General features: G+C 43.3%; 1 protein-coding gene and 1 pseudogene across 2 annotated transcripts in view; one reads left to right on the forward strand and one right to left on the reverse strand.

Annotated features, from left to right (window-relative positions):
- The window catches only part of LOC311145964 (ena/VASP-like protein), a 48,148-nt pseudogene extending 43,224 nt beyond the window's left edge, over nucleotides 1–4,924 (forward strand). Inside the window, exons 6-14 of the transcript in view lie at nucleotides 853–1,695; nucleotides 2,035–2,306; nucleotides 2,585–2,703; nucleotides 3,144–3,171; nucleotides 3,366–3,396; nucleotides 3,511–3,571; nucleotides 4,016–4,073; nucleotides 4,166–4,223; nucleotides 4,623–4,924. The product of the transcript in view is annotated as an ena/VASP-like protein (transcript). The remainder of the gene's footprint in view (nucleotides 1–852; nucleotides 1,696–2,034; nucleotides 2,307–2,584; nucleotides 2,704–3,143; nucleotides 3,172–3,365; nucleotides 3,397–3,510; nucleotides 3,572–4,015; nucleotides 4,074–4,165; nucleotides 4,224–4,622) is intronic.
- Nucleotides 4,925–5,125: 201 nt separating this feature from the next.
- degs2 (delta(4)-desaturase, sphingolipid 2) lies at nucleotides 5,126–21,595 on the reverse strand. Its single transcript, XM_084182383.1, has 3 exons — nucleotides 21,441–21,595; nucleotides 8,340–9,082; nucleotides 5,126–7,497 (listed from the first exon to the last, which is right to left on the reverse strand). The coding sequence occupies exons 1-3, from the start codon at nucleotides 21,520–21,522 to the stop codon at nucleotides 7,354–7,356; spliced, it is 969 nt and encodes a 322-aa protein (XP_084038509.1). The 5' UTR covers nucleotides 21,523–21,595; the 3' UTR covers nucleotides 5,126–7,353.
- Between the last annotated feature and the right edge of the window lie 644 nt (nucleotides 21,596–22,239).

Raw genomic sequence — 22,239 nt, forward strand, 5'->3', positions numbered from 1 at the left:
CCTCCTCCTCTGTGGTGCCCCCCCCTCCTCCCTCCTCCCTCCTCTGTGGTGTTCCCCCCCTCCTCCTCCTCTGTGGTGCCCCCCCCCTCCACCTCCTCTGTGGTGTCCCTCCTCCTCCTCCTCCTCCTCCTCCCCCTCCTCTGTGGTGTCCCCCCCTCCCCCCTCCTCCTCCTCCTCTGTGGTGTTCCCCCCCCCACCTCTTCCTCTTCCTCCTCCTCTGTGGTGTTCCCCCCCCTCCTCCTCCTCCTCTGTGGTGTTCCCCCCCCCCCCCCTCCTCCTCCTCTGTGGTGTTCCCCCCCTCCCCCTCCTCTGTGATGTCCCCCCCTCCTCCTCCTCTGTGGTGTTCTTCCCCCCCTCCTCTGTGGTGTCCCCCCCCCCCCTCCTCTGTGGTGTCCCCCCCTCCTCCTCCTCTGTGGTGTTCCCCCCCTCCTCCCTCCTCCCTCCTCTGTGGTGTTCCCCCCCTCCTCCTCCTCTGTGGTGCCCCCCCCCTCCTCCTCCTCTGTGGTGTTCCCCCCTCCTCTTCCTCTGTGGTGTTCCCCCCCCCTCTTCCTCTGTGCTGTCCCCCCACCTCCTCTGTGGTGTCCCTCCTCCTCCTCCTCCTCCTCCCCCTCCTCTGTGGTGTCCCCCCCTCCCCCCTCCTCCTCCTCCTCTGTGGTGTTCCCCCCCTCCCCCTCCTCTGTGATGTCCCCCCCTCCTCCTCCTCTGTGGTGTTCTTCCCCCCTCCTCCTCTGTGGTGTCCCCCCCCCCCCTCCTCTGTGGTGTCCCCCCCCCCCTCCTCTGTGGTGTCCCCCCCTCCCCCCTCCTCCTCCTCTGTGGTGTTCTTCCCCCCTCCTCCTCTGTGGTGTGTTATAGTTGTTTCCACCCTCCAGTATAAGGTGTCCTCCCCCCCCTCTCACCCCTCTAACACCCCTCCTGAGTATAGACACTACCGGGCCGCCACACTGCCGCCCTCCTACGCCCGAGTGGCCTCCAACTCCTCCCCTTCCTCCCAGGAGAGAGAGGTGGCGGGCGGACGGGCTGGTGACAACTCCGCCCAGCTCTCCACCTCCCTGGCCTCGGCCCTCTCCCCTGTCCATTCAGGGGTGCCCACGGCCCTGACCCGGCAGGTGCGCCAGATCCCCCTCTCTCCCCCCACGGCGCGGGCCCTCCACCAGGGTGACCCCCGGCAGGACCCTGTGCTGCCCCCCAAACACAGCACCTGGTCCGCCTCCCATGCCCACATTTACGGCCCCGTGCCCTCCACGCCCCCCGTGGTGGGCATGATGCCCGTGCACATGCCCCCCGTGCCCCAGCCTGTCCTCCCAGTGGCCCTCCCTCTGCCGCCCCGCCAAAGCCGGGTCAAGCTCCACCACCTGGACCTGGCCGGCCAACCCCACATCCCGCCCCACCACCCCCACGCCAATGGCCTATCAGAGGATTATTATGACCTCGCTCAGCAGCAGCAGCAACAGCAGCAGCTAGGTTACTGTGAGGCTACTTCCTTGCCCCCTCTGATTGGTCAGTCTGCCCAGGGCCCCGTCCCTGTCTCCTCCAACCAACCCCAGTACCCCTCCTCCTTCCACCACCCCCAGGCCGCGCCCCCACCACCACCAGCAGCCCAATTCTTTCCCCCCTCATACACCACAGCCCCATCAGAGGGGGGCTCACCCAAGCAGACGCCCTCTCCCAACTCTCAGGCTGCCACGGCCAGCTGCAGTAAGTACATGCAGAGCTCAAAGAGACAGGCACTTGGACAACTAGTGGGGACTCCACTGGCTTATGTGGATGGAAGTATATACCTATTATGAATCCAATAACAGTCCCCAGATTCAGCCATCTGCTACAATAACAGTCCCCATATACAGCCATCTGCTACAATAACAGTCCCCATATTCAGCCATCTGCTACTGTACTTTTGCTTTTTGATTCACTTTAAATCCAATTGCTCTTATCTGAGGACTATTTATTCAAATCAGAGCTTGCCAGCAGTGTTAGCCAATGAGGAGTATGATGTCACCTGATGTGAACCTATGCTGTCTATTGGTTTCCTCCCAGGTCCGGTTTCTCTCCCCACCATGCTCGCTGTGGCCCCACCGGTGGCCCCACCCATGCCTATGGCCCCCCCTGCCCCTATGGCACCCATGGCCCCCCCTCCTCCACCGGGCCCCCCGCCTCCGGCCACGGTGCCACCGCCCATGCCCCCCCCACTACCGGTTGGTGGAGGGCCCGGGGGGCCTCCGATAGAGGGGGCAGGGAACGAGCTAGCGCAGCCACTCTCAGGACTGGCTGCCGCCCTGGCTGGAGCCAAACTCCGCAAAGTTGCAAGGGTTAGTATCTCAGCTTAGACTCAGATCGTGGTGAGTAGAAAGAAAACGTTTTGAAACAGGGAGGTACTATCTGAACATTTCCAATAAGAAACATTCTTCTACAACGTTTCCCTTTCCAATACGTTTTAAAATGTTTTGCTATGGTGTGCCCCACTGAACAAGACCATTCACACCTATGTGGAAACTGCTTGGACATTCATACCATTGCATATACACATTGCCTGTTGGTTGACTTCTATGAGATGGAACTCATATGGTGGCCATTGTTGTGTCCTCAGGATGAGAACAGTCCGCCAGGAACAGGTGGAGCCAAGAACGACGGCAACCGCTCCAGTGGAGGTAGTGGTGGTGGAGGGGAGGGGCTGATGCAGGAAATGAACGCCCTTCTAGCACGCAGGTGAGAGGAACACAACTGTGTGTGAAAGAACGATGAATCAAATTTAATTGAATTGAAAATCCCTATTCTGGGCCTCCCGAGTGGTGCAGCGGTCTAAGGCACTGCATCGCAGTGCTAGAGGCGTTACTACAGACCCGGGTTCATTCCCGGACTGTGCCACAACCGGCCGTTGCCGGGAGTCCCATAGGACAGTGCACAATTGGCCCAGCATCGTCCGGGTTAGGGGAGGGTTTGGCCAGTGTATCATTTTGATAAAGAATATTCTGGAGTTGAACATTTTTCATTGAAGATCATCACAAAAAAAGGTATTCCTTGATGTGAATGTAAGTAGATAGACTACTAGCCTGTGAAATACCCCGAGTGATTTGCAACATGACTGAAGTTGTCTTTTCCATTAGCTCTGGATCGTCTCTAATTGCCTGAATTTACTTTTCCTGCAGACGGAAAGCCTCCGAGAAACCTGAAGAGGTAATTCACTTGATCTTATTTGAAAAATATCAATTATAAATTCAACAGGGTGGGTCTATCCAGCAACAATAATTGCATTCAATCAATCAATCTAAAGATGATTGCACACACACACACACACACACACACACACACACACACACACACACACACACACACACACACACATCATCCATTTTCATTTTCCATTACAGGAGGATCCCAAGCCAGGGCAGAACTCCACAGGTAAACACACTCTTGCCTCCACATTTTCTGACCATTATCTTTGTTATTGGCTGCATTGAGCCAGGGTGCTTTATAAAATGATTATCTTATAATTGTGATGCTCTCTCTCTATAGATGCAGGGAAGAATCCATGGGACCGAGCCAACTCTGTAGACAAGGCCTCACTGGTATCAAGGTTAGCGCCATCCGTTTCATAGAGGCTCCCAAACCTTTTAAAAAGATCTAGGCCTGGGGGGGGGGGAACCCCAATAGCAATGGCCATTCGGTGAGAAGATAAAGGCTTAGCAAATGAATCATGGACATCGTTAAATACACAGATACACTAAAATATGTGGGTGTGGTTTATCAGCTTATTCTGTGGTAAACAGTAACCGTGGGAGTGTTTGCTTATTGCATTGAGGAAGCTTGTGATATCAGTAAATGTAAACAGCCCTATGGCAGCAGTAAATTAGCTGGAGAAAACATGACTTTATCTACTGTCTATTTTATATATAAAAAGGTCTACTTTATCTACTGTCTATTTTGGGTAAATCTAGGTAATTTACTCTGAAAGTTCTAACAAATGTATATTTATCGATGATTTAAAATCATCCCTAATGTTTTTGATGTTGTTTTGCAGGGTGCGACCAGTGGGCTGCACTAGTGAGGGAGATCTAGACTTTGACAGGATGAAGCAGGTATGAAACTCATTCCAAAACTGTTCTTCAAATTGTTCAATGGAAGAAAAGTATTGTGGAAGAAATGTAAAAAGTATTTTTTAACCCCACAGGAAATCTTGGATGAAGTTGTACGTGAATTGCAGAAGGTGAAAGATGAGATCATTAATGGTAGGGGACACAGAGTGTTAATGCATTGTGTTATGTTACTCATAAAAAGGCACGCGCAGCATCAGTGAGCAATTAACCTGCAAACCAACTAAGGCCATTCTTATTCATTCTTATTCATCCACTTTCTATAGTCCAATTCAGTTTCTGTTACAGCAAACAAAGGTCTCCTAATTAAGTATGTCCTGAGAGGATGCTAGCTATACAGTTCACCTGTTTACTAATTCATAGTAATCCCCATTCCTTTTGAAATAGACAAAGGTTCAGTGATAATGCTGTCCCCCATCCTCTACCCAACACACACACACACACACACACGCACACGCACACGCACACGCACACACACGCGCGCGCACACACACGCGCGCGGCAACATTTTCTCCATTTTGTCTTCTCTTTCAGCCATTAGACAAGAAATTGGTCGAATCCATACCTCTTAATCTGTGGACAGCAGGATGTGCTGGAAGTACGAAGGATAAGAAGATGTGGTCGGAAGGAATGTTCTCAACGTTTCTGTGACGCTATGAAAATATTGCTGTGACGCTGCAGAAAGGTTGAGCCAACATTGAGTCTGCTGTGCAGAACGGAGAGGTGGAGAAAAAAAAAAAAAGTCAGAGAAAGAAAGAGAATGAGAGAGAAAAGATTGGTTAAATCAACAAAGGATGTGCAGACGGAAGGATGTGCGGACGGAAGGATGGACGGACGGAAGGATGGACGGACGCTTGCACCGTTTTCCGTTTTTTTCCTCTGTGCATTTCGAGACTCAGTCCAGCTCTCAGTCTGTTCGAAGTCTTACAAAATAAAATATTTTTGTTTTCTAAGTTACTGTTTTATTTTATTTTATTAATTTTATTTTTTAAACTGTGATTATTTTATTATTTGTACTATTATAGAGAGAGAGAGACAAAAGGCAAAACTGTTGTTCTACATTGGTGGGTCCTGGAGGAAACTTGTACACCAATTACATTACATCAGCCTTTTATATTTTATATGATTTACTTTACCCTTGGGTGTTTGACCAGCACATATGGCACATACTGTGCTTTAGTCACCTGACCTCAGTTTTTAAAAAGCTTTTTATCTATTTACCAGTAACAGGGCAGTGTTCATTGGGCCCGAAATGGAAGAAAACTGATAAACAGGGAGGGACTACCTGGACCTGTCCAATAAGAAATACACATTTCCATTCTCCATTGCAAATGGTTTTGAAAATATTTTCCATTTTGTGCCATAATGAACACAATCCCGGTGTATGAAATCACTGTAATTTGGGGATCATTCACAAAACGTACCCACAACTGTAAATTCACCACCTATGTTTTCCCAAAATAGATGAAATGATCCCTTGGCTGTCCCTACGAAACCCAGAGGAACTATACAGTAGAGTCTATATCTGAGGTGTCAAACGAGGTCCGGAGGACCGCACTGAAAATTGGTTAAATTTCCTTGCTGTCAAAATTTGCTAAAAAAAAGGGTCTATCCATCGTTTTGGGAATTTGATGCTCACTGACTGTCTAGCTTTCATTTTAGGTGATTATTAGCGAGTTGGACACAGTCAAGAAACTGTATGAATGTAGGTCCATTTTCATTTTTACACAGTTTGGTTTTAGTCATTTTAAAGTATATTGAGTTGGCCCCCCCAAAAAAAAAAAAATTGCAAACAAATTATTTGTTTTAACTCAAACCACCCACGGGCCAGATCGGACCCCCTCATGGGATTGGAACCCCTATGTTTGACACCCCTGGTATATATGGTTTGGTCCGGTGTATTAACCATGCATGAATCTAATCTTTATGAATTTTTTTATTGGGTTTCAAAAATGGTGGTACATTTACAATGGTGGTTAGTTTTTGTGAATATCTACCTTGCTATTTAAAGTAACTGTCCAGTGTTTCCAGATTGATTAAATATTACCTATAATGAATTACAATATGAGTGAAATACTTAAATTACAATCTTTTGGAAGGAAAGGCATGTTAAAAAGCAGCTTTTCTATATTGAAAGGTGTGGGCATACCCCCAACAGAATGGTGTGGGCATATACTGGTCATTAAAAATATTCATGCGAGTAGACTGCTGATTGGCCAGCTCAGCCAATGAGGCAGGGTGACATCATTCGCTATGAGGAAATAGCAAGCATTTCTGAATCGGTCTGTTTGAGATACAAGTTTGAGGTGGGGTTTTGAAGTGTTTTTTTTCTCCAATTTATGCTTTGGCCACAAAGACGAGTATAGGATGAGTCATCAACATTATTTGGATATGATTTAACAGAATATGAAGTTTTTTAAAAGTGACATTTTCACTGGACAGTTACTTTAAGTTTGAACTTGAATTTGATATGTGAAAATGGGAGTCAGTTGCTCTTGCAAATTAAAAGTATACATGAATCAGTGCAAAAGTTTTTTGTGATGATAGGAAAAAAAAATATTGGGGGAAAATATTTGATTGAATATCGGTTGTGACATTAACTTTGACTAAGTTCTGAATTAAATTTCAAAACGGAAAGTAAATTAATTTAAACCAAACCATAGACCTGTCTCCTGTCTACAGTATGGAGTGGTGTGTTTCATTCATCAATCATTATGACAATAAAAAACATTTTCCATCAGATGATGTTACAATAATAAAAAGACACTGAATGTACAAGTATTTACGGTGTAGGCTATACAAAACCTAATATAGACGTTATGTGCTTTTGTTCTTAAAATAGCTCTCCTAAAGAAATACCCGTTGTATAGTTCTGGCAATACACATTTACATTCACACACAGAATCCTCTCACATGTAATAACATAACTTTTTATTAAATTACATTTTTGTTAGGAACATTGTTAGCAATATTATATATTTATCTTCTTGATTAAAAAAAAAAAAACTTTTGTGTGGTGAGCATCAAACAGAGCTTCACTGAAAAAACAGCTCCTCATACTGCAAGGTAAGTTTCAATGTTTCAATCTCTGCACTGTTCTGCACACTCATGGTATGGTCAACTTTAGGATCGACATTGTGCCTTTCGCCTGCCCACATATGCTATTGTCAAGTAAATCACATGATTAAAACGAGGCAAAAACCGATGTTTCACTATGACAAATCAGTAGCACTGAATATTGGGGGAAAGTGTTTTGTTGTGGCACCTACTCCTGCTTGACCAGCTTATATTCCCGCTTGATCCTGGTGTAGGGACCGATGCTGTCATCAAAGACAAAGTCCCACAACACCCGGGTCCAGGAAGTGTGCTGTGGTAGGGAGTCGTAGTACTCTGCTGCTATCATCTTCACCTGGGACAGATAACAGGGCAGTTAGAGGGGGCTTTGTCTGCACGAGGAGCCAACAGAAGTCATGTCAGGGTATTATTTGGAGGTTGATAATGACTTGTATTCCTAGGTAACATAACAGCAAATAGCACTAGGGCTTGTCATTTAGAAGGAGAATAATCATCTTTCCCCACAACTGACAAAACTAATAGGAGGTGCACACATTTTCTGAAGACAAAGAAAAAAAAAACCACACAACAGTTGACTTTAGAGTGCATATTTGTAGAGGTTAGAAAGTGTAAAAATAATCATATTGGTCTCAGGCGTTACACCAATAGTTCATGAGTTATAAATTCAGGCCAGTCTTTTAATCAATACTTGCAGTTGAAACCAGTGGAGGCTGCTGAGGGGAGGACGGCTCATAATAATGGCTGGAAAGGAGTGAATGGAATGGATTCAAACCATGTGTTTGATGTATTTGATACCATTCCACTTATTCCACTCCTACCATTACCATAAGCCTGTCCTCCCCAAATAAGGTGGCACCAACCTCCTGTGGTTGAAACGCCTCTCTCATCTGCTATCTGATGCTTCTCCCATTGGTGACATTGTTTAGAGCATTATCTTGAGACAGACATCTGCCACCAGCGATAATTTCCACTGATCAAGTAAGCCACATACAGGGGTACAATTTTGTGGGGGGGGGGGGGGATTGGTGGACCTAAAATCATGGTACACTATTGAGATTTAATATTGGACCTAAAATCATGGTAGTCCATTGAGATTTCAGATTGGGTTGACCTAAAATCATAGTTGACCTAGAATTGTGGTCCACTATCAACACTGTGTTTGAGATTTCAACTCACCTGAGGCAGCTTACTGCCAGGTATACTGGGGAAGTCATGGTGCTCCATGTGGTAGCCCACGTTGAAGGTGATCCAGTTCAGTGGGCCATAGTAGGAGTACGTCTCGTGTCCCTTCAGGAACATGTAGTGCTCCGCTATGAAGTGTCCAGAGATGGGGTGTAGGCCCATGCATAGAATGGACCCGGCTATGAGGTAAACTATGGGCTTCAGCCCCCACAGGTAGAATATCAGGAAGTTCACTGCAAATTGAACGGCAGCGTTAATAATCTCTAGTCTAGAGACCGGCTTGGGGTTCACCACTAGGGGGCGCAGTGCGTAGAACAATGGCTGGAGAAAGAGCCACAGGACCTTGCGCAGGGGTGTGCAGAAGAACCAGCCCTCAACGTCCGTGGGGATGTCCACATCTAGGCCGTCGCCACCCAGGTAACGGTGGTGGTCAATGTGGTACTTCTTGAACGAGGCCGAATAGGGCAGTCCGATGGGGAGGTTGGCCCACATGGCGAACCAGCGGTTGAGGCGTGCCAGCTTGTTGCCGAAGGCCACGTTATGCGAGATGTCGTGGATGGCGAGGGTCAGCGAGTGGTTGATGCAGCCGCCGAAGCCGTACGACCAGAAGAACACCCACTTCCAGGAGAGGCTATGGACCATATAGCAGGCCAGAAGCTGGGTGAGGACCATCCCCGTCACCACCCACTTCAACTGTGGGTCAGGCCCCATCAGGGACTTAATCTCTGGGTACTTTGCTTAGGAGGACACAAAAATCACAGAATGAGACTCATTCAACAGTAAACACATTACACTGACCCTTGTAAGTAAAACTTATTTTCTGCTGTCCAGAATTGGAGGAGCCCATTGGCTAATGCAAATTTGGTCTGTCACATTGCTTTCACCTCGTTTGCGTAACCGCAGCATGAAAACTGATCTGAAGAGAAGGAAACTGGAACACAATATTGTATGGTGCCTTCAGAAAGTATTCACACCCCTTGATATTTTCCACAGTTGTGTTACAAAGTGGGATTAAAATTGATTTAATTGTCATTTTTTGTCGAAGATCTACACAAAATACTGGAAGAAAAACTATATATATTTTTTTATTAATGAAAAAAAAAAAAAAAAAACACTAATATAGTTTGATTAGATAAGCATTCAACCCCATGAGTCAATACGTTACAATCACATTTGGCAGCGACTACAGCTGTGAGTCTTTCTGGATAAGTCTCTGGATTGTTTAATAATATTTGCCCATTATTCTTTTATTTTATTTATTCAAGCTCTGTCAAGTTAGTTGTTGATCATTGCTAGACAGACATTCAAGTCTTCCCATAGATTTAAGCCGATTTTAAGTCAAAACAGTAACTAGTAAACGTAATGCTTTGTATTCAGAACAAAAAGTTGATTTCTTTGCCACATGAAGTTTTACTTTAGTGCCTTGTTGCAAACAGGATGTGTGTTTTGGAATATTTGTATTTTGTACAGGTTTCCTTTCCACTCTGTCATTTAGGTTAGTATTGTGGAGTAACTACAATGTTGTTGATCCATCCTCAGTTCTCCTATCACAGCCATTAAACTGGTCAACTGAGTTAGGAAGGACGCCTGTATCTTTGTAGTGACTGGGTGTATTGATACACCATCCAAAGTGTAATTAATAACTTCACCATGCTCAAAGGGATATTCAATGTCTGCTTTGTTTTATTTTTACCCATCTGCCAATAGGTGCCCTTCTTTGTGAGGCATTGGAAAACCTCCCTGGTCTTTGGTTGAATCTGTGTTTGAAATTCACTGCTCGATTGAGGGACCTGACAGATAATTGTATGTGTGGGGTACAGAGATGGGGTAGTCATTCAAAAATTATGTTAAACACCATTATTGCACACAGAGTGAGTCAATGCAACTTATCTGACTTGTTAAGCACAATTTTACTCCTGAAGTTATTTAGGCTTGACAGAAAATACCTATTGACTCAAGACATTTCAGCTTTTCAGCTTTTCATTTATTATAAAGTAAAAATGTCTAAAAACATAATTCCACTTTGACATTATGGTGTATTGTGTGTAGATCAGTGACACAAAATCTCAATTTAATCAATTTTAAATTCTGGATGTAATCCAGCAAAATGTGAAAAGTGAAGGGGTGTGAATACTTTCTGAAGGCATAGTAAACCCATAGTCTCACCTACCTACGGTTCTCCCTTTCGTTTGCCAACTCACAATTGATTTATACATATATATATACACACATACACAACCATTCAAAGGTTTGGGGTCCTTGTTTTCGAAAGATTTTTTTTGTCCATTAAAATAACATCAAATTGATCAGAAATACAATGTAGACATTGTTAATGTTGTAAATGGCTATTGTAGCTGGAAACGGCTGATTTTTAATGGAATATCTACATAGGCGTACAGAGGCCCATTATCAGCAACCATCAGTCCTGTGTTCCAATGGCATGTTGTGTTTGCTAATCCAAGTTTATCATTTTAAAAGGCTAATTGATCATTAGAAAACCCTTTTGCAATTATGTTAGCACAGCTGAAAACTGTTGTGCTGATTAAAGAAGCAATAAAACGGGCCTTCTTGAGACTAGTTGAGTATCTGGAGCATAAGCAATTGTGGGTTCGATTACAGGATCAAAATGGCCAGAAACAAATAACTTTCTTCTGAAACTCGTCAGTCTATTCTTGTTCTTAGAAATGAAGGCTATTCCATGCGAGAAATTGCCAAGAAACTGAAGATCTCGTACAACGCTGTGTACTACTCCCTTCACAGAACAGCGCAAACTGGCTCTAACCAGAATAGAAAGAGGAGTGGGAGGCCCCGGTGCACAACTGAGCAAGAGGACAAATACATTAGTGTCTAGTTTGAGAAACAGACGCCTCACAGGTCCTCAACTGGCAGCTTCATTAAATAGTACCCGCAAAACACCAGTCTCAACGTCAACAGTGAAGAGGCGACTCCGGGATGCTGACCTTCTAGGCAGAGTTGCAAAGAAAAAGCCATATCTCAGACTGGCCAATAAAAATAAAAGATTAAGATGGGCAAAAGAACACTGGACAGAGGAAGATTGGAAAAAAGTGTTAGGGACAGACGAATCGCAGTTTGAGGTGTTCGGATCACAAAGAAGAACATTGGTGAGACGCAGACCAAATGAAAAGATGCTGGAGGAGTGCTTGACGCCATCTGTCATGCATGGTGGAGGCAATGTGATGGTCTGGGGGTGCTTTGGTGGTGGTAAAGTGGGAGGTTTGTACAGGGTAAAAGGGATCTTGAAGAAGGAAGGCTATCACTCCATTTTGCAACGCCATGCCATACCCTGTGGACGGCACTTGATTGGTGCCAATGTCCTCCTACAACAGGACAATGACCCAAAGCACAGCTCCAAACTATGCAATAACTATTTAGGGAAGAAGCAGTCAGCTGGTATTCTGTCTATAATGGAGTGGCCAGCACAGTCACCGGATCTCAACCCTATTGAGCTGTTGGGGGAGCAGCTTGACCGTATGGTACGTAAGAAGTGCCCACCAAGCCAATCCAACTTGTGGGAGGTGCTTCAGGAAGCATGGGGTGAAATCTCTTCAGATTACCTCAACAAATTGACAACTAGAATGCCAAAGGTCTGCAAGGCTGTAATTGCTGCAAATGGAGGATTCTTTGACGAAAGCAAAGTTTGAAGGACACAATTATTTCAATTAAAAAACCATTATTTCTAACCTTGTCAATGACTACATTTCCTATTCATTTTGCTATATTTCCTATTCAAACTAATTTCATGTATGTTTTCATGGAAAACAAGGACATTTCTAAGTGAACCCAAACTTTTGAACGGTAGTGTACACACACGTCCTTTTAAAAATATATATTTCCTTTTATTACTTTCCAACCCCACCACCCCTCCCCTAATTGGAGTAAACTAGTGAACAATAACGCTTAGGCCTCTACTTCCAGTTTATACATACTATATACATTTTATGGACGCAGTCAATTTTACAATAATTATATTTTGTTTGTTTTTACTCCTGAACTTCCTCTACCCTCAACCTCTCTGATCATTTTCATGTTTGCTTCTATATGCCATATCTTTCTAACTGTGCTCATTCACAAACGCTCTCAACCTATATACTTATTATGGACACCGTATGCTTTACATTAGTTATGTTGTTGTTATTAGTTGTTGTTCCTTGTTATTAGTCCCATCCTTCAGCTCCATTCAACACCTCCCATCTATCTCTTAACACCATCCATATTGGATTTCTATTTGCCATATATTTTTCAACTGTACTGTGATATTTCAAACGTTCTGTACCCTTCTATTCTCATTGTTTCTACAGATTGTAAATTGAAAATAAACTTTTTGCTAAAAGTATAATTATATTATTGATCGATTGACTATGACTTTTCAGATAACCAAGTAGTGCCATCTGCAGGGTTAGCTCCAGGTAAATATTGCAATCCTTCAGCCATTCCTGGACCTGTGACCAAAAACAAGCTACAAATGGACAGTACCAAAACAAATTATCTAATGATTCTGTCTCTTCGCAGCAAAATCTGCAGAGCTGGGAAGGTTGTATCCTCCATATAAATAACATTCTATTGGTAGCAAGAATTTTATATCATAATTTAAATTGAAAAATTCAGTTCATAAACACTATGCCATGGAATCGGTACGTCAAAAATCTCTTCCGAACTATTTTGCAATCTATATGGGACGGCTGTCAATCCTTTGGTCCTTAAATGAAACTGGTATACTTTTTTTTATTTATCACTCATTTTCTTTAACCAATGATGGTCTTTAATGCAGTGCCGACAGACTAGTTCCTTACTTTTCCCCCCTTCCTCTTCCATTTTTGCGGTAATGCTGCAATTATTTGGTTGTAATTTTGGGTAGAGCAGACATTTCCATATGTTTTTGTTAGCTGCATGTGCGACATAACTCCACCAGTCTTACCTATGACATCATTAACGAAGATTATCCTTTTTTTATTATCAATTAGTATATTTGAGTTTACCCACAATATTTGTTGCATTATTTGTTCTGTCGTTTCTGGAGGATTAAATTGAAATTACAACCAACTTTCTATGGCTTGTTTAAGAAATAGTGATATTTGGGAGACGATTTCCTTTTAAAATAACTGAAAGTGAGAGGTTGTAATCTGAATAAAGGGAAAAGGGCCATTCTTGAACATGGGGTGAGACAATTTTACTAATTTGGTAGAGAACCAGTTCGGATTTAAGTATAACTTTTGTATGACTGAAGCTTTTAGTGATAGGTCTAATGCTTTCATATTTAATAATATCCGTCCTCCGAATTCATATTCATTATATAAATAGGCCCGTTTAATTTAGTCTGTGGACCATTATCTGTGGACCGTTCTTGATACACACGGGAAACTGTTGAGCATGAAAAACCCAGCAGTGTTGCAGTTCTTGCCAGACACAAACCGGTACCTACTACCATACCTCGTTCAAAGGGCACACTATCTTTCGTAATCCATTCACCCTGTGAATGACACACGTACACAATCCATGTCTCAATTGTCTAAAAGCTTAAAAATCCTTCTTTAACCTGTCTCTTCCCCTTCATCTACACTGATTGAAGTGGATTCAACAGGTGACATCAATAAGGGATCATAGCTTTCATCTGGATTCACCTGGTCAGTGTCATGGAAAGAGCGGGTGTTCATAATGTTTTGTACACTTAGTGTACATGCAGTATATGGGTAATATTGATAAACAAGCGACATATAAAAATATGATTAAAATGAAAACCGAGATGACCGCATTAAAATATAAACAGTAGGCTATATAGGCCTATTTAGTGGGTAAGAGCGTTGTGCCAGTAATCGAAAGGTCGCTGGTTCTAATCCCCGAGCCGACTGGGTGAAAAATCTGTCGATGTGCCCTTAAGCAAGGCACTTAACCCTAATTGCTCCTGTAAGTCGCTCTGGATAAGAGCGTCTGCTAAATGACTAAAAATGTAAATGTATTTTAATCATATTGAAAGACATTTCATGTTCAATCAATTGAGTTATATTTTGTTACTTGTAGGCTAGGCTACTGTCTGTAATTTGTTATGATGTGTAGCCTTTTATTTTTTTATTTAACCAGGTAAGCCAGTTGAGAACAGGTTCTCATTTACAACTGCGACCTGGCCAAGATAAAGCAAAGTAGTGCAATAAAAACAACACAGAGTTACATATGGGGTAAAAAAAAAACATAAAGTCAGAAATACAACAGAAAATATATATAGGCCTACAGTGTGTGCAAATGTAGCAAGTTATGGAGGTAAGGCAATAAATAGGCTATAGTGCAGAATAATTACAATAGTATTAACACTGGAATGCTAGATGTGCAAGAGATTATGTGCAAATAGAGATACTGGGGTGCAAAAGAGCAAAATAAATAACAATATAGGGATGAGGTAGCCTAACATGATGAATATAGGGATGAGGTAGCCTAACATGATGTGCCCAATCGGTGATTTAATGCATTTTATTGGGTTAGCATTAGAATAAGCCTTGTCAATATTTGCAGCCGTAGGTGGTAATATTTGTCTAGGAGTGGATCCGTCCTCAGTATTGTGAAATAATGTTAAGGTAAGATTTGAATGCACCAACCATGCCCTTAGCGACCGTTTTCTCCGCGTGGTGTTTTGGGAAACGGATGTTACATATTCGGCCGTTGTAGGAAAGACGCATCGTTAAAAACACTCTTAAGCCTACATTCCATTACTATTGGGAAACCAGGACCAGATTTTTAAATAAACTTAATTGACTAAACTAAAATTAAATTTAAAAAAAATACTTTTATTGATTTCAATAAATACCCAAATGAGAACTTGATCGATAAACAACATAATTTCATGAAACAGAAAAGTACGTCTATGAATGTATGTAACAGTATGGTGTGATGGAGCCAAAACACCCTGGCTAAGATACAATACCACAAGCACCAGCAGACGGCTGGCCACCTCTCTCATTGTGAGCCTAATTTCCTCAGTCCTGTTGGATCATAAAAACCAAAAGCTTTTAATAATTTAGGAGCCTAGCAACGGATGGATCACCATTTGGCCTTTTCATTCACGGGGAACGATAAAGGGGATGGCCATGGGCCACATTAAATACACATATGAATTATTGCAAAAATATGTTTTCAAGGATGAGCTTAAGAAAATGTTGATTGCTCAGATATTAGACCAAGTAAGACACTACAATAAAAGTATGTCTTGGGTTTCGTTCCACCTCAAAAAGCACAAGAAAGAGGTTTGACCCACCATCTCAGATTGAACTGAAATCATTTCTGTTGTTAGAAACAGATAAGATTAGTATTCCTGCAACATTATTTTGTTGAAATATAAGTTGATCTTGGAGAAATTAAGCTAACTGATTGCATCCAAATTGGGAAATGAAATTTATAGGATTCATATAATATTCAATAAATATAGTACCTAACATTTGATTTGGAGGGGACCAAACTTTTTACTAACAATGAGTAAGACAAGACATGAGGAATCCCCAACAAGGTATGACAACAACCCATGCTTTGGTTTTGTTGGCCACTGTTTCAAACACTAACTTTGACAATTTATTTGGATTCCTCATATCTTGTCTTACTCATTGTTAGAAAAAAAGTTAGGTCCAAATCGGATGTAAGGTACTATATTGATTGAATATTATATGAATCCTATAAATAAAAAATTGCCAATTTGGGTGCAATCAATTACCTTATCTTCTCAGATATAAAATTATATTTCAACTAAATAATGTTGCAGTAATGCTAATCCCATCTTTTTCTAAATACAGAAACGATTTCCGAACAATCTGAGACGGTGGGTGTCACGGCTTGATCAAACAACATGGAATTACCCTCTTGAAAAACCAGGCTTGTGGAGCCTAAAGCGTTACCACAATGTGGGCATTACGGCTGTTGTATAATGATAGAGCATTCTGGATAGAACGAATAGCGAGCTCCTCTCATAGAAATAGAATTACTCATTAACCTATTCATTTTCTTTATGGCTCCTCTGAGGGTCTGACCCTGTGACTTAATGGTTGGTGACTGTCGTGCTATCCTTTGCATCGGTCTTTGACGTTGGGCCATTAGAGGGGAATGTGTCTTGTTACCTAGCAAAGCCAATGGTCCTAGTCAGCTGCACCTGTTAGCAACATGTTGCCCATTGTTCTACATGTCCAAAAGATAAAAACAGGGAATCAGTTTCCATCACAGGAGGTTGGTGGCATCTTAATTGGGGAGAAGGGGCTTGTGCTAATGGCTGGAGCGGAATGGTTAAAAATACTTCAAAACATGATTTCCATGTGTTTGATGCCATTCCATTAGCTCCATTCCAGGCATTATTATGAGCTGTCCTCCCCTCAGCAGCCTCCACTGGTTTACATATGAATGGTAGGACCCCATCCTCCGAATGTCAACCATTTTATGTAACGTTTATTATGTGTCTTAAGAAAGAGATCCACTGTTGATCACGGTCAGCTTCGATTTTGTCATAATGACAATACTGGCGTTCATTTGCTTCTGTTGTGCTTGTCATCACACACCTCTGTCTCACTTTAACTAAATATACTTTCCTGCAACCCACCTCACCCAATGTGGAACGGATTCTATTATTTCTTTATTTTTATCAAGCACCTACGGCTGAAACTAGCCAGCTTACTAGCTACTTGCTATTAGCCACCGTTAGCGGTCTTCACCACTGTCCATGGCCTGCACTACCTACCAGCCAGCTCTAGCCTGGACAATTATCGGCCAGTCTGCACAGCGTGCTATCGACCCAGAGCATATCGGATTTTCTGCCGGAATCACTGAATCACTGGACCTTGACACCAGACCATCGCAACTAGCTAGCTGCAACCGAATGGCTGTTGTTGGCTAATCACCACTTACCGACGTACCAGTTAGCCTTGAGCTAGCCTCGAGCCAGGCCCATCTCCCGGCTATCTACCTCTCTGTCAACCGAACGGGATCTCCTAGTGTCGACACGGAGCCCCGCCGATCCATCACGACTGGTCTGCTGACGTAATCGTCTGATGTGGTTTCAACAGGCTTCCCGTTGCGACGACCACGAAGATCCATCTGCTAGCCCCAGCCCGCTAGCACACGCAATCAACAGCCGTGCCTCCTGCTCGCCTGTGCTTTAGCAGCCAATGATCTGCTCCCGGACTTACTTAGTGCTGTTCACTGGACCTTATGATCACTCAGCTACACAGCTGATGTCTGCTGGACTGTTCCTTTACACGGTACCCCATCCTGTTGATCTGTTTAGCCTCAGCCCAAACTTTTGTCGCCATTACCAGTTGTTGTCTTAGCCCTCTCCAATAACACCTGTGATTGCGTTATGCCTCTCTCCCATGTCAATATGCCTAGCCTACTGTTGTTTGGGTTAGTTCTTACTATACAATTTCACTGTAGAGCCCCAAGTTCAGCTCAACCAGCCACAGAGAGCTCCTTTGTCCCACCCCCCATACACGCGGAGACAGCATCACTGGAGGTACCGATTGAGCCTATCTCTTTCATAGTTACCCAATGCTTAGGTGTACCTCCACTGTACTCATATCCTTCCATATCCTTGTCTGTACATAATACCCTGAATCTATTCTACAACGCCCGGAAATCTGCCCCTTTTCTTTGCACACAAAGCACTAGAAGACCAGTTCTTAAAGCCTTTAGCCGTATCCTTATTATATTCCTCCTCTGTTCCTCTGGTGATGTAGAGGTTAACCCAGGCCCTGTAGCCCCCAGTATCACTCCTACCCCCCAGGCGCTATCGTTTGTTGACTTCTGTAACCGTGAAAGCCATCGGTTTCTTGCATGTTAACATCAGAAGTCTCCTCCCCAAGTTTGAGTTATTCACTGTGTTAGCACACTCTGCCAACCCTGATGTTCTAGCAGTGTCTGAATCTTGGCTTAGGAAGGCCACCAAAAATTCAGACATTTCCATTCCGAACTACAACATTTTCCGTCTAGATAGAACTGCCAAAGGGGGCGGAGTTGCAATCTACTGTAGAGAGAGCCTGCAGAGCTCTATCATACTATCCAGGTCTGTGCCCAAACAGTTTGAGCTTCTACTTCTAAAAATCCACCTTTCCAGAAATAAGTCTCTCACTGTTTCCGCTTGCTACAGACCCCCCTCAGCCCCCAGCTGTGCCCTGGACACCATATGTGAATTGCTTGCCCCCCATCTATCCTCAGAATTCGTACTGCTTGGTGACCTAAACTGGGATATGCTTAACACCCCGGCCATCCTACAATCAAAACTAAATGCCCTCAATCTCACAAATTATATCATCCCTAAATCCATAAACATGGGCACCCTCATAGATATCATCCTGACTAATTTACCCTCTAAATACACCTCCGCTGTCTTCAACCAGGATCTCAGCGATCACTGCCTCATTGCCTGCGTCCGTAATGGATCCGCGGTCAAACAACCACCCCTCATCACTGTCAAACACTCCCTAAAACACTTCAGCGAGCAGGCCTTTCTAATTGACCTGGCCCGGGTATCCTGGATGGATATTGACCTCATTCCGTCAGTAGAGGATGCCTGGATGTTCTTCAAAAGTACTTTCCTCTCCATCTTAAATAAGCATGCCCCATTCAAACAATTCAGAACTAAGAACATATATAGCCCCTGGTTCACCCCAGACTTGACTGCCCTTGACCAGCACAAAAACATCCTGTGGCGTACTGCATTAGCATCGAACAGCCCCCGCGATATGCAGCTTTTCAGGGAAGTCAGGAAACAATATACACAATCAGTTAGGAAAGCAAAGGCTAGCTTTTTCAAACAGAAATGTGCATCCTGTAGCACTAACTCAAAAAAGTTTTGGGACACTGTAAAGTCCATGGAGAATAAGAGCACCTCCTCCCAGCTACCCACTGCACTGAGGCTTGGAAACACTGTCACCACCGATAAATCGACGATAATCGAGAATTTCAATAAGCATTTTGCTATGGCTGGCCATGCTTTCCACCTGGCTACCCCTACCCCGGCCACCAGCTCTGCACCCTTCGCTGCAAATTGTCGCAACCCCTATTACTAGCCTGTTAAACCTCTCTTTCGTACCGTCTGAGATCCCCAGAGATTGGAAAGCTGCCGCGGTCATCCCCCTCTTCAAAGGGGGTGACACTCTAGATCCAAACTGTTACAGACCTATATCCATCCTGCCCTGCCTTTCGAAAGTATTTGAAAGCCATGTTAACAAACAGATCACCGACCATTTCGAATCCCACCGTACCTTCTCTGCTATGCAATCTGGTTTCCGAGCTGGTCATGGGTGCACCTCAGCCACGCTCAAGGTCCTAAACGATATAATAACCGCGATCGATAAAAGACAGTACTGTGCAGCCGTCTTCATCGACCTGGCCAAGGCTTTTGACTCTGTCAATCACGCATTCTTATTGGCAGACTAAATATCCTTGGTTTCTCAAATGACTGCCTCGCCTGGTTCACCAACTACTTCTCAGATAGAGTTCAATGTGTCAAATCGGAGGGCCTGTTGTCTGGACCTCTGGCAGCCTCTATGGGGGTGCCACAGGGTTAAATTCTCGGGCCGACTCTATTCTCTGTGTATATCAATGGTGTCGCTCTTGCTGCTGGTGACTCTCAGATCCACCTCTACGCAGACGACACCATTTTGTATACATCTGGTCCTTCATTGGGCACTGTGTTAACAAACCTCCAAACGAGCTTCAATGCCATACAACACTCCTTCCGTGGCCTCCAACTGCTCTTAAACGCTAGTAAAACTAAATGCATGCTCTTCAATCGAACGCTGCTTGCACCCGCCCGCCCGACTAGAATCACTACTCTCGGCGGGTCTGACTTAGAATATGTGGACAACTACAAATACCTAGGTGTTTGGTTAGACCGTAAACTCTCCTTCCAGACTCACATTAAGCATCTCCAATCCAAAGTTAAATCTAGAATCGGCTTCCTATTTCGCAACAAAGCCTCCTTCACGCATGCTGCTAAACATGCCCTCGTAAAACTGACTATCCTACCGATCCTTGACTTTGGCGATGTCATTTACAAAATAGCTTCCAACACTCTACTCAGCAAATTGGATGTAGTCGATCACAGTGCCATCCATTTTGTCACCAAAGCCCCATATACTACCCACCATTGTGACCTGTACGCTCTCGTTGGCTGGCCCTCACTACATATTCGTCGCCAAACCCACTGGCTCCAGGTCATCTATAAATCACTTCTAGGCAAATCCCCGCCTTATCTTAGATCATTGGTCACCATAGCAACACCCACCCGTAGTATGCGTTCCAGCAGGTATATCTCACTGGTCATCCCCAAAGCCAACACCTCCTTTGGCCCCCATTCCTTCCAGTTCTCTGCTGCAAATGACTGGAACGAACTGCAAAAATCTCTGAAGCTGGAGACACTTATCTCCCTCACTAACTTTAAGCATCAGTTGTCACAGCATCTTACCAATCACTTAATACTAAATTGTAATTATTTTGCACTATGGCCTATTTATTGCCTTACCTCCAGAACTTACTACATTTGCACACACTGTACGTTTTGTTTATTCCATATGTAACTCTGTGTTGTTGTTTTTATCGCACTGCTTTGCTTTATCTTGGCCAGGTCGCAGTTGTAAATGAGAACTTGTTCTCAACTGGCTTACCTGGTTAAATAAAGGTTAAATAATAAAATACAAATAAAAAATAAGCTGTTTTTAATTCACAAGATAATATTACAATATGAATTCATAAGAAGCTAAAAGTAGGACAGGTGGTTTTGTTTGGCAAATCTAGTAGGCTGCTTTGCTTGTGAAAAAATAGGAGTCCATATTCCCTTAAGTTTCAGCATTGGCAAATAGCCTAGTACTGTAGTCTCATTTCATGGTGAATGAACTGGGCTACTCCAATAAATCATATACTTCCAGGTTGTTAAACTCCAGGTTGCGACATTTCTGACAGGTAAGACGTAAGTTGTCCATTTGAAAACAGGTAAAACCGGATACGATTTTAAAAAGAAGTAAAATAAAAAAGGAACAGTATGACTTTGTATAAGCAGTACAACTTTACTTTAAACCGTAGTTATTTCGTTTACGTTTTAAGACACCAGCTTACCTAATATTTCTTTTCTTCGTGAAGTATGAGGCTGATCATTGTAGACCCATTCAAAGTCTCCCCGTTCACCTGTCTTTCCCATTTCGATGCTCTTCAAGCCCGCGGGAGCGCAGCGGCTATGTGTGCCTCACCTACACACACGTCTTTAAAAACACACCCTATCAAAGGTAAAGGTGAAAGGTGTGTGACCAAAAAAGCTCCTCCCTAGCCGATAGTAATTCCTGCGTTTGTCAAGTTTAAATACACTTTTAACTGAGGTGATCGAATTCAGCAGGCAATATTAATGTAGTCTGTATTCATAAGCCAAAACACAGAACAGCAAGAATTGATAAAAAAAATACAAGCATAGGCTATGAGGAAAAGTCAACGTTATATTAACTACCCATGTTTAGTTCGCAGTGTTTAAAAGGGGTTCCACAGTGAAAACCTTCCATATCAATGATAGCCTGTGACATTAGGCTAATAGATTTTATTTATTTTTTAACTCCTTCAATTATAGATATAACAGAATATTGTTGCATAATTTAGACTTTGTAAATTAATCTCAACAAGATGCATGAGTTGATTATACACATTGATCTGAATACATTTTCACGAATCCTTTATTGCACAAACAAACACATTAACAACCCAATACATTTACATTGTCGATATTGTGACAATAAATTAAACTATATTAAATGTCAATTTGTTTGTGCATATGATACATATGATGCATAGTGGGTAAATGTTGAATGACTAGGTCCAAAAGGCTTCTCAACAGCTTCTACTCCCAAGCCATAAGACTCCTGAACAGCTA

Source organism: Coregonus lavaretus, assembly GCF_964263955.1.
Source record: "Coregonus lavaretus genome assembly, chromosome: 18".
Lineage (NCBI taxonomy): Eukaryota > Metazoa > Chordata > Actinopteri > Salmoniformes > Salmonidae > Coregonus > Coregonus lavaretus.